Below are 18,720 nucleotides of genomic sequence, written 5' to 3'. Positions count from 1 at the left end.
AAAAAAAACAACCAAAATTTGAGAAATGTTAAAATATAGACCAATAAAAAATTACTTCAAAAGATAAAATACAAATAAAATGTGAAAACAAATTTAAAAAACATATTTGACATTCATAAAAAGTATTTTTTTGATATGTCATTTATATGGTCAAAGTTATTTATTTAAACTATTTTCTATGAAATGTATTATTACAAACAATATTAATATATTGTTATTATTAAAAGAAAACACTTAATACACAAAAATTAGACACAAAATAATAAAAAATAAAGTAAATTATGTGCACTTATTTATCAAGAATAAAAATAAACTACAAATTTCAACAACTATAACAAGTGAGTAAATTATCATTTAAAATTGCAACATCTTCAACTTTTTTTAAATTTGATGCTAAAAACATTTTTAACAGACTTAAATCATAAGGATAAGTAAACAAATTTGATTTTATCAAAAATGACTAGTACACAATATAGGTAGTCTTGTCAAAAATACAAATACTTTTTACTAAACAAATTTCATTGTCTAACACAAATATTGTTACATGTTGCTTTAAGATAAAAATTTGGTAAGTAAACATCATTATACTGTATCAAAAATCTTAAATAATCAGGGTATGGTCCTCTGTTATGTCGGTTTATAAATTTAATTTTTTGATCAATTAAAAATTCATTTACTTCAGCATTAAATTTAGACTGTCTACAAATAATCTGAACTAAAGGGTGTTGTTGTTTCCTTTACATTTTTTTTAATGTTGCAAGAATAAATAAATAAATAAATAAATATATATATATATATATATATATATATATATATATATATATATATATATATATATATATATATATATATATATATATATATATATATATATATATATATTAGGGTGTGTCAATTAGACAACTAAAACCCTATATTTTCAACAACAACAAAATTATATGAAAAAAATATTAGGATTTCATAAATGAAATGGTGTAATACTTTTAAAAATAAATTAAATTAAGTAGTAGCTACATTTTTTTGGGTTTTTATGTATTCTGTTTGCGAATATTTTGAAAATCATTAAAACAATGACGTATTTCGTTTTTCTGTTTAAAAATTATACTTTAAGTGGAAGAAATTTATTTCGGACCTATTAAGAGATATTTTTCAAAACTTTACGCTTTGCCTGATAAAAATAAATTTAAAATAAAATTACTTTGATTATTGAAAAATTAAGTTTTAATAAAACAAATGGCACCAAAAATCACAAGATATTTATCAGCTACTCACTTAAGTAGATATGTTGGAAAAGGAAAACTTCTTTTACCGTCTGAGCTCCCTACTGCAAGGGATATTTTACGCTATGGAATATTTTTGAGAGAGACCAGTGACCTTAACAAAAGAAACTATACTGTTGATAAACTAGTTAATGATATGACTCTAGCTTTATCTGCTCAATGGAAAAAAGCTAATTGCAAGTTTTTACATCCAGTAATTATTAAAGAATGTAGTATTAAAGCTAAACTAAAGTATCTGTGGGAAACTGCAGTTAAAGTTTGCCTTGGAAATGCAAAAAAATCAATAAAGGATACTCTTATTCCAAAAATGGACAAACTCTTCGATATTTTGTCCTGTAAATGTTTAATAATGTTTTGTTCAGAGTATGGTTGTGACCAAGACTGTAAAAAGCAGGCACATATTAAATGTACATGTGTACGTGAAAGTAAAATTCCTGTTATAGAACTCAGCTTTATCAAGTCACAGAGAGACAAAGTTGGAAGTTTTGCACACTACTACATTGGTGAGTTGACACTCTAGAATCAACAAAAATAAAACAAGTTATAAAGAGAAAAGTAGAGTATCAGCTGCAATTAGAAAAGAGAGATAAAAAAATTAAAAAAGAAGAAAAAGAAAACCAAATGATTCCAGAAGATTATAATTGCTTGGCACAGATTATTCAGGTAATAATAAAATATGTTTTTTAGTAATTAATATAACTTTTTTTGGAGAAATGAAATGTTGATATAGTGATTTTTTATAAAAATATCACAATATCTTTTTTTTTAGATTTTTTATAAACCGGATTTTTCTAGAGAACCAGAACCTTCCAATAGTATTGTAAAAGTTTATAACAGAATGGACATAACAAACATTGCAATGGCTAGTATGAGGCATCACACTAGCTTACGAGAAACTGCAGAAATAGCGACAGCAGCACTTATAGATGCAAAAATTATAACAAAGAATAATACATTGATGATTATTGATCACAGCAAGGTTAAAAGGGCCCAAGAGAAGTTAGCTATTGAATTAGCCAATAAATTTAATAAAGACCTTGAAAATAATGTGGTTTCCTGTATTTTTTTTGATGGCAGGAAAGATAATACAAAAGTATTAACAGAATTTGATGGTACGCATTTCCCTGGTCTTCTCAAGGAAGAGCATTATTCTGTCGTTACTGAACCAGGTGGAAAATATCTATTTCATTTTGTTCCTGATAAGACTGATCACAGAAAACATGCTGAGGTAATTGCAGACCACTTGGTTAACTGGTTGATGGAAAGAAATTTAGGAACACAACTAAAAGCAATAGGAGGAGACAGCACTAATGTAAATACTGGTTGGGAAGGTGGTGTGATGCAATGGGTGGAAAGAAAATTGAGAAAGAGATTAGTATGGATTGTCCGTGATCTTCACACAAACGAGTTAGGTTTAAGACATTTAATTATAAGCTTAGACGGCCCAACAAAATGTGGAAATAAGTGGTCAGGAATACTGGGAAAGATGTTAAATTCAGCAACAAGTCTTGAAATTAATCCCAGATTTACAAAAATTGATATTGGGCCTGCATTAATAGTTCTTAGCCCTGAAGTTATAAATGGTTTAAGTACTGATCAAAGCTATGCTTACCGAATAACAAAAGCAATAAAGTCTGGTGATTTACCTCAGCAGTTAGCAATGCTAGAAATAGGACCTGTTTGCCATAGTAGATGGCTCACTACGGCATTAAGATTTTGCAGGATATGGGTTTCTCAGCATGGCCTATATGGTATCAACCTTCAAAATCTTACATGGATTGTTGAATATATTGTAGGTGTTTATATTCCAAACTAGTTTAACATAAAAGTTAAATCATGTTGGGTTGAGGGACCAAGACATATTTTATACAAATTAGAACTCCTCAGAAGCCAGAGGGAACCGGTTCTTGATATTGCAATGCCCACAATTAAAAGATCAGCTTGGTATGCACATTCAGAAGCTATTTTACAAGCTATGATATGCAGTGACAGTAAAGTAGAAAGAGGTCAAGCTGTGGAAATTATTCTTAAACTCCGTGAAAAATATCATGAGCAGTCTAATACTGGTGGTTATAGCCATAGACATCGAAGAACACCTGATATTAACATTGATGCTAAAAATCTTTTTAGTCTGATAGACTGGAGCAATAATATAACAGAACCACCTTTGACATGCAATTTTACATCTTCGGATATTAAAGACTTAATTGATAACCCCATGGTTGTTCCCCAATGGAATTCACATACACAATCAGTTGAGAGGTGTGTAAAGATGGTCACAGAAGCTGCAGGACATGTCCACACATCAGAAAGAAGAGAAGCTTACATAAGAGCCCAATTCATTAGCAGAGAGTTGATGTCTGCTAATAGGAGCAAGAAAGACATGATGGAACTTCTAAACTATAGTTAAAGTGATTTTTATTTTTTTATTTTTTGTTGAGCTCAAAAAATATATAACAATATGTTGTTGTTTTAATATTTAACATATATGTTTATATTTAATGAACATTTAATATTAAATAGATTGCTTATTATTTTTATAATATAGTAGTGTTTTTTAATATTATTAGTTGTCATAACATAACAAATTATATTTTTAGAGACAAAAATATATAGCCTTTTTCTAAAATTATTTTATTTTATGAGAAAGCACATATTATAAGGACAACACAAATTATAGGGATATTTAACAATAGAGCACAAAACCACCCTAAGTGTAAGAAGCCCTAAAATGTATTTTGTAACACAATATTTTGGTTTTTATAAGGATATTGTTACATATTTTACACTATTTTAAGCAGAATTTTGTAATTTTTTTTGTTTAACCACAATAAATAGAATACTTAGAAATATTAAAAAGAAAACTGTTCGACTCTAGGCAGAAAAAAATAATTCAAAACAGCCAACCATTTTTTGGTGTGTGCTCACTGAGTAGTATACAGAATAGCAATAAACAGTAAAACTAAAAATTAAAAAAAATGTAGCTAGCGCTAAAATTCAACAAAACGGAAGGTTACATTTCTTAATTATATATAAAATCCTAATATTTTTTCAATATAACTTTTTTTAAATCAATTTTTTTTTTAAATGACACACCCTAATATATAGACACATACATATGTAAAAAAAACAAAAACAAAAAAAACTAATAATAAAATAACTCCCTAAAAAATAAAAATATGTATATATATATATATATATATATATATATATATATATATATATATATATATATATATATATACACACGCACACACACATAATTTATTAATAATATATTACAACTTAAATACATACAATATATATATATATTTCACCATTAAAATACTGTTTTCAAGGTCTTTCCAATGATATATAACAATCTAGTGTTCGATTTGTTTAAAAATTTCATGCTACATACCTAAAATATATTAAATTAAAAAAAGGTTGTACATTTTTTATTTAGTCAATAAAGCTGCAGTTCTTGAGATTAAAATGTTTTATTTATTATAATAAATAAAAAGTTTTAATCGAAGTTAGAATCTAACTTTATCTATTAGCCTGGCACAGATGTATTTTTGATACATTGTTTCCAGTTTAGGATGTTGAATAATGCATCGAGTTAGTTGCCGACATTTTATATAAAGCACTAATGCTGCTTCTTCAAAGTTTTAAAACCGAAGTGCACACATCTGAGATTATTTTGATAATACGGGAAAACTTTGATATTTTGAAAAATTCAATTTTTTTTAATTCATTTGCATTAAATGTAAAAGCCTGTAACTTGAACAACTTCAAATGGTGTCTCTAAATTTATTTAGAGACACCGTTTGAAGTAGTTCAATTATTTTAAAGTCTTGTTTTCCAGCCTGCAGCAACTGTTTTCCCAATTTTCAAAAATTCTGGAGAGCAATCTGACTTGTCTAACTACAGTTCCATTAGTCTCCTTCTTTCATAAGCAAGGTTTTTGAGTCTTCAATTAACAAACACTCAATCTCTCATATTGAATCTAATAACTTACTTTCTGATCATCGATATGGATTTCGATCTTCTTGTTCTACAGCTGAATTGCTAACAATAATAACCGATAGGTTTTATTATACATTAGATAGTAGTGGAGAGGTTATTGCTCTTGACATTTCTAAAGTTTTTGATAAAGTTTGACATGCTGATCCTCTTTATAAGCTTTTTTCTTATGGTGTATCTGGTAACATCTTTAAAATTATTGAATTCATCCTAAATAATCGTAGTATAAAAGTTGTCCTCGATGGACAGCACTCTTCCTCATATCCTGTAACTTCAAGGGTTCCTTAAGGTTTAATTTACATTGATGATCTTTCAAATATTCTCACATCTAAGGTGGCATTGTTTGCTGATGATTAAATAATTTATTCTTGTCTTGATAAAAAGCCAACACTCTCTGATTGGTTATAGGTGGCATTTGAGCTTGAAAAGAATCTTACCTCTGCTACAGCATGGGGCTCACAGTGGCAGGCGAACTTTAATTTAGATAAAACTCAAATATTTTCAGCCAATTCTTATCACAATAATTTAGATAATCCTATATTTGTGAACGGTAACATACTCAATGAGTCATCTACCCTTCATCTTCTAAGATTAAGTCTTACTTCCGATCTTTCTTGAAAACTATATATCATATCCATTGCAAAATCAGCATCTGCTAAGGTTGCATCTGTTAATCGTACTTGATGCTTTCTTACTCTGGATTCAATTCTTTATCTCTATAAATCTCAAATCCGGCCTTGTATGGAATACTGCGGCCATATCTGGGGCGGAACTTCCAATGATACCCTTCCTCTTTAAAACAAGGCGCAAAAACGCATTGTAAACATAGTTGAACCTGCTCTTGCAGCCAACCTCCAACCATTATCACATCGTCGTAATGTTGCTTAACTTTCTCTTTTTTACAAATACTATAATGGGCACTGCTCTAAAGAGCTAGCGTCTCTTGTGCCATCTACTAAAATCCATTCTTGTGTTACTTGTCATTTAAATAAGTCTTATCTTTTAAAATGAGTTACTGAAGCACTTAGGAACAGCCACAGTAAAAGGATTCCTTTTACTGTGACTATTCCTAAGTGCTCCAAAAACTCGTATTCATCTAGTTTTTTCCCTCAAACATCAGTTCTTTGGAATTTGCTTCCTTCATCTTGCTTTCCTGATTCATACAATTTGCAATCTTTTAAGTCGCCTGTCAATTGTTATTTGTCTATAAACTTCATCTTTTCTCTTCCAATAACTTCTAACTCTAATAGTGGTTGCTTGCCACCTTGTTGAAAGCCAAGATGTAAAAACAAAACAAAAAAACCTTGATCTAGACGGCAAGGAGCTCGATGCTCGCCATCACTCATTAAAGATCAGGAATAGTTAGCCTCTCATGTGCGCACCAGCCAATATTTCACGGAAATTGTAAAATGGGAGGATCGCGGATGTTTTTCTTTGAAAAAGAGTTCTCATTTCCATGTTATTCTCTTCTTTCCATGTTATAGCTCTTATTTTAATCTGTCATTCATACGATGGCTTGAAAACTGTAGTCATTTCAGACGTCACCAGCATGAATCTTTTTTCTTATGTATTTTTTGTTATCCCCTCCAATTTCAGAGCACCATTCCTCAATCATCGAAATCATTTCCTCCTTATGATCTTTTTTTCATTTCCTCCTTTACGATCTTTTTTCACGATCAACTTCCTTCTTACGATCTGTTTTGCCCCTCTGTGCAATCAAGTTTATCTCAGAGAATCTGTAAGCATTGTAACTTGTACTTTGCCTCCCAAGTCATGTTAAAATAGCATATCAGCATTAATCCTTTTAATTTTATTAAACAACTGGCTATTTGCGTTAGAATACAAAAACCCTTTTGGGAGTTAGACCTGTTCATGTTGTCGCCAAGTGCAAAAGAGAGTTAATGGCTATAATTGTGGTAGAAGAGAACACTGTCTTTGCTGAATAATGTGACGAGGACCAAATTGAAACAGAGGGCCTTATTATTCCAAATGATGCAACTATTTCAGTCGAATTGAACTGCCATATTGACGATTATTTAAAAAATCTTTGGATGAATGAAGAGTGAGGCAAGTTGCCATGACATACTTTGATTAAATTTAATATATAGAACACGAGTAATATAGCAAATTTTTTTACAGGGAGGCTTACAAGAACAAACAACTGAAACAAAAATCGAAATACCCAATGAGCTACTGAATGATATTTAAACACAGAAATATGTAACTCATGTGAAAAATCTCAATAAAAATACTTATACTAAAAAAGAATTTCAAAAAATTTGTTTTAAAAAATAAAGAAAGGGAGGAGGTCCTACTTCTATGACATCCTTTTTAAAGGAGTATAGGAAAAAAGGACAACCGGTGACGAATGGAGGGTGGTGGGGGAAGGAAAGGAGAGTGGTCAAAAATTATCTAAAAAATGGTGACGTCCTTTATGCCCCATTATTATTTTTACTACACGCTTTACCCTTGTGTCTTTGTTTTGCTTTGAACTGTTGAATCTGTTCAATATATGTTTTACATTTTTTTAATCTAAAAACACAATTATTAGACATTGACAAAAATGTGAGAAAAAGTTTATCACAAAAAATTACTTACAAAAAATTAAAACTTTAATCATCTTTAATCCAATGCTGATTTGAGCGATTGTTGTTCAAGTCACCACTCCATTTATCATAGAATACTTTATATTATTTATCTAAATATTAAATAATACGCATTTTTAATAGACAATAAAAAAATAGACTAAATTATATTTACAATTATTTTAAATTGCTTTTGAAGGTTGAACTTTTTCCCCCAGGTTGTTAAATATGGCTCATATCGACTGTATATATCGACTGTAGTAGTCTTATTTGGCTAAAGCCTGCTTTAGCCAAATAAGACTACTACAGTCGAGGAGGCTACTTTTGTGGTTACTACACTCTCTTAACTGTATAACTCCGAAACACGAACCTTGACAAACAAGGCCGCTGCACAAAGAAACAAGTTGAGCATGGTACTACCAGGGACGTGGTGGGGATTAAACACGGAAATTCTCGCTTATAAGGCGAGCGCTCTACCACTACATCACTACTATTTATATATATATATAATTTAAGAAAGTATCAAACTTACACAAACCAATGGTTGACATTGTTTAGAAGTGCTTTTTTGAGAATATACTCTTTTACTTACATATTTTACTTGAGTTTAAAAAGTATTGAAAAAGAATTTTAAAAAACCCATTTATTTTGAACTAATCAATACGACATGAAATTACCCATAACATCAAAAATGCTCTTCAAAATATTTATGAAGAAATATTTTTAAAGAAAGTTTCATCTCTATTTAAGCATTTGTTAATAAAATTAAAAAAAAAAACAGAAAAAATTTTGTTTACTCTAAATCGTTAAAACTTATGTTAATCGTTATACTTATGAAGTTATATTCAAATTTAAGTTTTATAAAATATTCCAACTGCTTACAATTTTATGTTAACACCAAAATGTAAATACAAATAAACATTAGGTGTCAAAGTCTGTTGTCAAAGTGCTGAAGGCTCTATCATATGCAGAAAAACTTTGCTAAAATAAATTTTTGATGTTTTCAAAAATATTTGGATATAAAAGAAACTCAATACTTGCAAAAAATTGGAAAAAGCTCATTGAACTTGCAAAATGTGCAAGATGTAGACAAGTTATTCTTAAGATTGAAAATAAAGAGAAAACAAACAATAATCTACCTGGCACTTTTATTTTTTCTTAAGTAAATCATACAATCAGAGCAAAATAAAATCCTTTGTACTTATTTGTGAAGTTGTTTGTTTCAATACAACCAAAACAAGCCTAGGATTAGCCAAGGCTTAACCTTTACTGTTAAAGACCTCCAGTAATTAAGTGACAGGGACCCAAGCTCTGACCCCATGAGAAGTGTTTTACAACTCCAACACAGCCTAAAATAGATTTAACCAATAATTTCCAATAAGAAATAAGGCCTAATAAACCCTGCACGAAAGGAAAAAATTTATGCAATTTATTCATGATTGCCATAAAGGAAGTTGACTTAAAAAAAGGAATAAAGTTTCCCAAAAAACTATAATCGCCTTTATAAAAAATCAAATATTTTTTACCTGCAATCCTTATACTCTTTCCATGAAAAAATTCCTAAAACAATCTTAAAACTTTAGTTACTTATCTAAAGCATACCTTTAGCTTTTTATTTTAAGCATTAAATGCTTTGCAAAAAAAAAAAAAATTATATTCATACAGAAATTTCCTTTGAATCTTTGGATGGAGCAGCCCATATCAAAGAATCCCCCCCCCCCCATATATTTTCATTCGATTGTGGTGATGTTTGTAACATACTGCTTGAATAGATTCTCTGATTATGACAATCTTGTCATAATCAATAAAATAATCTATTCAAGATTTCCCGCCAAGTTTCCATTATCTTCTTTGGAATCTTTAGGTAATTTTATTTTAAACTAAAATGAAATTAACACCGTATAACAATTGTATGAAATAACAAAAATTTTGTGTTAGTATTTATGAACAATTTAATATACAACTTACATCTGAATCAGAACTCAGTAGGGTGCTAGAGCTTCCAGAGACTTCTCTATCTGTGCTTTATATTAAAACTAGGACTATACCTTACATGTGTAGTCCTAGTTGTAATATAAAGTGCAGCAAAAGGTTGACCTAACATTCCCAGAAACTGCATGTAATCTTGTTGATATTGATTAATAGGATTGCAATAGCAAATTGTTGAGGATTTCTGATGTACTTTCATATCAAAAAGTTGCTTCTGTGGCTGACATAAGCAACTAAATGGTATAAAGGACATGGTTCAATAGACATCAGTATCATTTGAATCTTAACTCACTGGTTGAGATTCAAATGACACTGACATATTTACTAAATTTCTTTCTAAATATTTTTAACAGATAATTTTATTAAAATTGAAAATCAAACTTTATTGGTCAATTTTCTAACCAGTAATATATAAAAAAACAACATCAAAAAAATACATTTTAAATATATTTTGACATTACCCCCTTATTTATTCTTTTGAGTCAAGAAGATAGATAAGGGTATTAATACATAACTTTTTTTTATCAACATTAAGACAAAGCCCAATATTCATGAATCCAGACTCATGATCTGTGTATGGTGGAACCTTGAGAGCATATTCACCAAACTTTTTTTATTGCATAAGTTTGACTTATGTTCAAAACTGTGAAATTTGTATTCACGAAACTTGCGCAGTTGCATTTAACAAAACTTATATAATTTTTTTCATAAGTTCAGCACTAAAAAATTGGTATTCATTAAGCTGAAATGGTATTCACCTAACTTTTTAAGAACTTGCTCAGCTCAATTTAAGCAAGAAAAGTTACATTAGCTATAAGCTGCCTTAACTTTGGTAACTCTAAAATCACTAAATAATAAAAATGGTGTAATAATATTATGTTTCATATATAGCTATATTGTCGGATTGATATAAAATCTCAATATAATATATATAAAACTCTATCCTAATATATTTAAATTATATGCATTATGATGTGATATCATAAATATTGATATAACATCGCAATGGTTGTCATTAAGATGTTATATTGTTAAGGTAAACTTAATATATTCAATTTATATATATATTAAGATGTTATTATATTAATACAACATAACATCTTATAATGTAAAATAATAATAAATTTTTTTATATAAAACAAGATATTATAGTATATTATACTATTTATAGTATAAAATATTTTATATATTTTAAAAGATGCTATATTGTTATGATGCAGTTACGATTTTGGTAATATATATAATTATTAAATATTATTTTAACAAAAAAAAACGATATCTTTATAAATATGACAAAACGCATATCTAATTAATATATCTAATCTTAATATATATAAAGGGCAATGTGTGTGTGTTTGTTTGTTTGTTCTCTATAGAAATCCAAACCGCCGGACCGATCTCAATGAAATTTGGCACGGGGGTAGTCCTCGAGGGGGAGAAGGTTCTTAGCTGGGTTTTGACCCCGTACCCCGACCCCCGGGGTCAGGGGGGACCATTTTTTAAGCCTATTTTTGGGCCCATTTTTGTGTACAGATATCAGGTAAGCCAGTTTAAATATTGGCCCGGGCAACGCCGGGTAACTCCAGCTAGGTATATATAAAGGGCAATGTGTGTTTGTGTGTGTGTTTGTTTGTTTGTTCTCTATAGAAATCCAAACTGCCGGACCAATCTCGATGAAATTTGGCATGAGGGTAGTCCTCGAGGGGGAGAAGGTTCTTAGCTGGGTTTTGACCCCGTACCCCGACCCCCGGGGTCAGGGGGGCCCAAAAATGGGATCCAATGTGGCTCTGCAGCCTCAGCCGTGCAATTTGGCAAAACCTAAAAGCTTCCTACCTGTGGAGGAGTGTCAGAACACTTCATTTGACAACAAACATGAGGGTAAAGTTGTCTGGTGATCTGTCAGCAGGAGCCTTTTCTAATCAGCTCCTTGCCTTGGGCAATGGTGAGGCACCAGTTGATGTGCAGACAGGGCTCATAAAATTCCCTGCCAACTTTTGCACACTGGTGGATTCTGCAGAGGAACTCATTGTCAAGGTGTTTCCCAACATCCAGCAGAGTTTCACCAGACATGACTGGATCTGTGAGAGAGCTATTCTGGCTCACAAAAATGTGTCTGTCACCAAGATCAATATGCAGATCCAGAAAATGCTCCCAGGCAATGAAAAGTCCTACAACTCCATTGACATGGTTATGGACCCCAGTGAAGCTGTCAACTATCCAACAGAATTTCTGAACTCTTTAGAACCATCTGGATGTCCTCCTCACATTTTTCACCTGAAAGTTGGAGCACCAATCATTCTCCTTCACAACCTCGACAGTCCCAAGCTCTGCAATGGAACTCGACTCATCATCAAAGCTATCCTTTCAAACTTGATTGAAGCAACTATACTGACTGGATGTGGCAAAGGTGAGAATGTCTTCATTCCAAGGATTCCAATGATTCCCAATGACCTCCCATTCAGTTTCAAGCGCCTCCAGTTTCCAGTCAGGCTGGCTTTTGCCATGACCATTAACAAAGCGCAGGGACAGTCACTCAAAGTGGCTGGCATCAATTTGGAACAGCCCTGCTTTTCTCACGGCCAGCTCTATGTTGCATGCTCCAGAGTTGGATCTCCACGAAATCTTTTCATTTTGACTCCAGAAGAAAAAACCAAGAACATTGTCTATCAGAAGGCTCTTCAGTGAAAGAAATCCTCTTTAAAGAAGTCCTATTAACAGAAAACAATAACAATCCAATGTGAAGAAATTACCCATGATTTAACTTTTGTAACATGTTCAACTTTTTTTTCCAGTGTGAGAGAACAATTTAATTGAAAAATTTGAGTAAATGTTCTTTTGGAAATTCTTAATTTGTTGTTTTTAAGTGGAAAATAAACAAAATGTCTTTTTCTTCCTTAATGTCTTTCAGTTATTTCATAGCTTCAACCAACAGGGTCACATTTTGTGGGATTATTGTGCAACACTAAAAAATATTGCACAATCTTACTGTGCATAGCCCAAAATTAGTATAACAAAGTTCCAGATGCTCATTTACTTTTAAATATTGGCCCGGGCAACGCCGGGTAACTCCAGCTAGTTAAGTATAATGATCATAGTTCATTTAGTTGTTTTAATAGCTTTATTTAGTTTTTGTTAAAAAGGAAATTGGTCAAGATCAAATCTGGCGTTAGGCTCAGCATGTTGCTTTAAATGATTAGTCTGATGTGTTCAAAAATTTTGTTTGTCTAAAAATAAATAGAGATCAACATTGAGAAGCAACCCAATTTTTTCAGAAGCAAAAGTGTTAAAATCAAAGAAACTGGGAGTTTTCAAAGAGTATTTGGTAAAAATTATTAGTCAATTCAAAAAAAAAAAAAGCAACAAAAAAGGAATAATCTTTCAACCTTTTATTGTTAAATATGCTTGTTATTAATGGACGGTTATGAATGAAGTTTAAAAGAATTAATTTATAGATTTACTTAAAAATAGCTTTTTTCCTTTTCCCTAAGAGATGTTGTCAAAAAGTATCCTGGATTATTATTTTTTCTAATTCTGAATTAAAAAAGACATTAGAATATAATTTAATGCAGGTTACTCTTTTGCAGACTCAAGATACCGTTAACTGTCTCGATCACACTTAATCAGCCAACTAAACCAGAGAAAATAAACTTCAATTAAGTTCACCTTCGGGTAGATGGTGATGTGGAGCAATCCTTTAGTCATCTCAAAAATTAATGGAGGCCACAAGAGAGGTATTTTGCAGTATATTGTTAGGGTGAGCATACGTTAGAGCACTTCAGTGCTCCTAACGTATGCTCACCCTAACAATATACTGCAAAATATATTAGATGTGCATTTAACTGGAAAATCTTTGCAACTGCTTAGGATTAGAAAATCCAGATGAGATTAACTTTGAGGATAATGATGAAGATGATGTACACAACGTTCAGGCTGAATTAATACAAGTCAATCAATTATTGACTTGTGTTAATTCAGCCTGAATATATATATATATATATATATATATATATATATATATATATATATATATATATATATATATTATATTGTTGAATGTTACATAGGTGAATGTTACAAGGATTTTTTTGATGCTTTATTTTGACTTGTTAAGGCACTATGCAAACTCCAAACTTAAGTTTGTTCATGCTATCTCAAATTAGTATATAAATTTTCGATTTTTTGTATTTTTAAATAAAAACTATTTGCATGATATTTATGATTGAATAAAATAAAATTTTTTATAGAAAGCTTAATTGTATATTAAAACAATTGCCAAAATTTACCTGCACTAAATAACCTCTTTGTAGATTAATCAATTCTGAAACCCTCTATTCCTATCTTCTACTCAAATTAGTTTCCTAATTGTTATAATAACATTTTTTGCTAAATAAATATTCAATAAAAAATATTTAGTTTTTATAGAATATTGTCATTTTAATAGGCTGTAAAAAAAAAATTAGTTAGTTATAATCCCTAATTTGAATTTGTTAGAAATTATATGTATTCAATATTAAAAAAGTTTGCTTTTATAAAATTACAAAAACTTGGTTCATTAAAAAAAAAAAAAAAGTGCGCAACCCTAAGTTTACAGAAATGCTGAAATACAGAAATAGAATAAAAGACAATTTGATTTAAAGTTTAGTCTAATATATCAAATAATATATATTGATTCAACGCAGGGCTTAAATTAAGCATATTGTAAATTGCAAACCGCTTTTTACACCTTAGCCATTAGATTTTTTTGCGTTAATTTGAGCCGTTTAACTCAATCATTTCAAGGCAAGGATTTAATTACTACTGCTGTCTTATGAAACTTTTCGTATTCCTAATTTAATTGGTGCTGTTTTTACTACTAAAACTTTTCAAAACAAAGGAAGGAAATTACTTTTTTAAAAATATGTTACTTATTAAATTTTATTTAACAAGCATTTATTTTGTTGCAAATTTTTAACATAATTTTTTAAATTAATTTTATTTGGCTACTTACTGCTTTTAGAATCTTTATACATGCAATAAGTTTTTAGGTGTGTGAAAGTCTATACAAGGTGTAATTGAATGCATATAATACTAAATTTACAATATGCGCAGAGGATTGGAACAAAATCACACACTATTCCCAACCATATCTGCTAAATATCGATTTTGAGAACATTAATCATGCTTGTTGACAATATATTTAGCTTTTACGACCACCCCAAAAAAAAGCACACATAATTTCTTCACAATAAACCCTGGTACAAAGTTTTCCAAAGAACAAAATTAGCGCATTTGAGCAAAGCACTGTTACAAAAAAAGAAAACAACTGGAAAAAATAGTAGCTAGCAACAAGTATAACACTTTATACAAGTTGAATAACTTAATGAAAAAAAAACAATATAGTTTTAATTTTATGAAAAAACCAGTTCTAAAAATTAAGTTTAAATTCATAAAAAAAGAATTTATAACTTTATATAATTACCAAACATAAATGCAAGGGTCAAAATAGGTGTCTGACATTGGTACTCAGACCATTCCAAGACCCCTTAAAGGTCTTGGAATGGACTGAGGAGCCACTGTTCATTATGTCAGTAAACCAACCACTGTTCAATATGTCAGCAAAAATTAACGATGGTTGGTTATCCCCATCAGGTAAGTTTCAAAAAAGGTCCCATGACCATCGATGTCCAGCATCTATTTTGACCCCTATAAATATATATTGTGAATCAATTAACCAACATTACAAGTAACTTTTTGATGGTTTTTGGCAAAAAATGATTTAGTCAAAGTTTTACCCATAGTGATGGTGTCACAACGATTAAAATTGTTTTGGTTAAACAATTATCACAGAAAAAAATATATTTTTTCAATTCAAAAAAAAAAAAAAAAATGAAGTTACCTTCATCAATCTTTGAAATTGAACAAATTGGACTAAATGGTGACCCATTTGGTGCATCAATACTAGTTACTTGTGTTCTTTATTGATCTGAATTTAAACTAAAAATCAAAAGATTTACTTAGCAATGAAAAACTATAAATATCATTAAAACAAATATATTGAAAACAAATGAGGTACAATATTATATTGTACAATATAGTATTTATACAATATTGTATAAATATTTATACATTAATATATAGGTTTAGAGCAGGATGGCCAGGCAATTTTTGATTTCATTTTCCCTGACTACAATGAAGTTTCCCTGACACACCGATATAAGTTTAACAAATTTAGCAATAAAAAGGCAACAAATAAAATCACATAACTTTACAAAATTAATAGAAGTTTTCTTAAAAACTGTTTACTTTAAACACTTTAAAACATCATCAACAAAAAGTATGAAGTAAAAAAAATAAAGCTTAAAAATCACATATGATACTACGTCTACACATATGATACTACGTTGTAATCAAGAATCAGCAAAACTAATTATTATATATGGAGGATGATAAACGGCTTATTTTATCATTAATAGCAACCGATTTACTTTCAAAATCCTTTTCTAAGTTTTCACAGTTTCTTTTGTTGTTCTTTTTTACATTTCTCTTGTCAGAAAGAGCTTGTCGGCATGGGTCATACAATAAACAGACAGTTTTTAACATTTTGGTGTGATATGTACATTGCACAGTCCGCCAACATCAAGGATTGTATCATAAATTTGTCGCCAGGCAACTACAAATTTTGCTGCAAGACTTTCTATCAAAACATTTGAGTTAACACTAAAACCTCAATCTACTTTTGCATGGTCGCTATGAGATAAAATCATTACAATTTTTGCTTTTTCAAACAATCGCTGAGTACTGCGTATCTTTGCCAACTAGTTCATAGTAAAAGTCATCTAGGTGCTGCTTACTGAAATCAAAATTTTCAAAACTCTTTATTTTTAATGATGCCAAATTGCATAGGAGAGCATAATGGCTCATAGCTAGATCAGATACGACTGATTTTACTAGCCCAGATTCAAGTAGAAACGATGCTAAAGCATCAAAACGCAGTTTGTCAGGCGACCTGATAAAATTTAGCAAAAGTGATGATAAATGCCTATTAGCCTTGTATTTAAGTGGAGAGCGCTCTTTTAATTTTATGACTACAGCAATTAAAAAGCAATTCATTCTATTCGAAATTTAATTTGACTACTAACAATTTTACAATTCTGTAACTCAAATAACCACTTCTCTCCAATTGCACTTTTCATTATGCAGATCTATCTTCCACAACTTTTGTAATGTATTACCATTTGTGAAAAATTCTTTTTTGATAAATCTTTCAATGAGGCATGACATCAGCTGATATAACTCATCATATAGGAAAGAAACTTGTTGTTTAACACATTTAAAAGCCATTTTGTCTTTAATGTTTTTATTACTTATCAACAACCTCAACATTTTTACAAAAAAAATTGTTTACAATATATAGCATTTGAAAATATAACTTGTGACTCTTGTCAACAATTAATGATTGTTATACAAAACGTTACAATAATAAAAATATGCAACATGTGCCTTTTGTCAATAATTATGCAATTAGCTTTGCTAATTATTGACAAATTATTGAAGCACATTAAAAAATTTCGAAAGGTGTGCCGTGTTTTGATGGAACGTTGTTGATTAAAAATACAGACATGGGTATACTACATTTTGCTCCTGCGTTCTTTTAACCATTCAATGAACTCTTTCAACAATTCCATTTCCTGATGGTTTTTCAACAGCTCAATAGATAAGTCTTACTTTTCACTTCGACACAAAAGCCTGCATAGTCTGAGATCTAAACGACTTAGAATTATCTAAGAGAACTTTGGAAGGAGGTCGATGACCATGTTGTTTCTAACAATTAAACAACCTTTGCTGCACTTTCGTTGCTTAATGGTGTCCACAACATGTATCTGCTAGGGCCACAATTAATACAGGTGAGATATAGCAAAGAATCAACATGAGCAACATTGCAGGCTACACTTTTTCACACTTTACTGACAAGATTTCCTTTATCCCACAAAATCACATCAAGATCAATCAAATATATATTTGGATCTATTATCTCATACCTAACCACACTCAATTTCACTTCATAACCTGAGGATTATGTGGATATGTATGTGTGTGCATGTATGTGTTTATGTGAATATATATGTCAGGTGCATGTATGAGTTTATGTGAATATGTATGTCTTGTTTTAAAGTGTTAAGCTGCCGGCAATTTACGTATGCTTAGAGCGATTTCCATTAAGCAACTTTTCATCATTTATCTTTTTCAACATTTAAATTATTCTATAAGCGGTAAGATAAAAGTTAATAATTTCAATAAAAAACCACATTTACATTGACGAATATGTAAAAAAGTTTGTTACAAAAGTTTGAATGACAATTATGTTAGATGTAAGTGCTAATGAAAAAAACTCAAATAAAAATACTATGAAAACTTTTTTTACACCAAAATATTATTAGTTGTTAGAAGCTAGTGATTAAAATTAAGTTATGCAATATCAAGTAATAATGTGAAATTTGTGTTTAAAAAAAACAACCCTCTATTGGCAATTTCCTAATATTTCAATAGTATGAAAATAATACATTAACAATAACACGTATTTATATTTAGTAATTAAGTAGTAGATTTTTATTTTCTAATTAGATTTTAGATGGTTAAAAAGTTAAAAAGAGGTTAAAGTAATTTGTATACAATAATAAAAATTAAAAAACATTCTTACTGACAGTGAAAGTCAGTAGTTGTAATGGTCACAGTTGGCTAAGCTGTTAGTGTTTGGTCTGACTAATGAATAGAAGTGATAATATTCGAAGTAGAATGATTATTTTTATAAATAGTTTGTAAGTGGCTTGTGTTTAGGTATGATAAATATACACAGTAAAAAGATGCAGTGACTATAAAAGAAT

At 30.0% G+C, this 18,720-nt stretch overlaps 1 protein-coding gene and 1 long non-coding RNA gene across 2 annotated transcripts; one reads left to right on the top strand and one right to left on the bottom strand.

Annotated features, from left to right (window-relative positions):
* Positions 1-4,595: 4,595 nt before the first annotated feature.
* LOC136089439 (uncharacterized) lies at positions 4,596-7,969 on the bottom strand. The gene is made up of 2 exons (XR_010643054.1): positions 7,884-7,969; positions 4,596-4,680 (listed from the first exon to the last, which is right to left on the bottom strand). It is a non-coding gene; the product is annotated as an uncharacterized LOC136089439 (long non-coding RNA).
* A 3,762-nt stretch (positions 7,970-11,731) lies between these two features.
* Positions 11,732-13,839, top strand: LOC136089975 (uncharacterized). The gene is made up of 2 exons (XM_065816078.1): positions 11,732-12,266; positions 13,724-13,839. Exons 1-2 carry the CDS (start codon positions 11,732-11,734, stop codon positions 13,837-13,839), a joined length of 651 nt encoding a protein of 216 aa, XP_065672150.1.
* Positions 13,840-18,720: the final 4,881 nt, after the last annotated feature.

The sequence above is a fragment of the Hydra vulgaris genome, chromosome 13, assembly GCF_038396675.1.
Source record: "Hydra vulgaris chromosome 13, alternate assembly HydraT2T_AEP".
Classification (NCBI taxonomy): Eukaryota; Metazoa; Cnidaria; class Hydrozoa; order Anthoathecata; family Hydridae; genus Hydra; species Hydra vulgaris.
This window is presented reverse-complemented; position numbering and strand designations above follow the sequence as displayed.

Excerpts from the sequence above, each read along its gene's own strand:
- LOC136089975 (XM_065816078.1), top strand. The coding sequence starts at position 11,732 with ATGAGGGTAAAGTTGTCTGGTGATCTGTCAGCAGGAGCCTTTTCTAAT. Across the intron at positions 12,267-13,723 it reads ACTGACTGGATGTGGCAAAG|GATTAGAAAATCCAGATGAG; the intron begins GTGAGAATGTCT and ends GCAACTGCTTAG.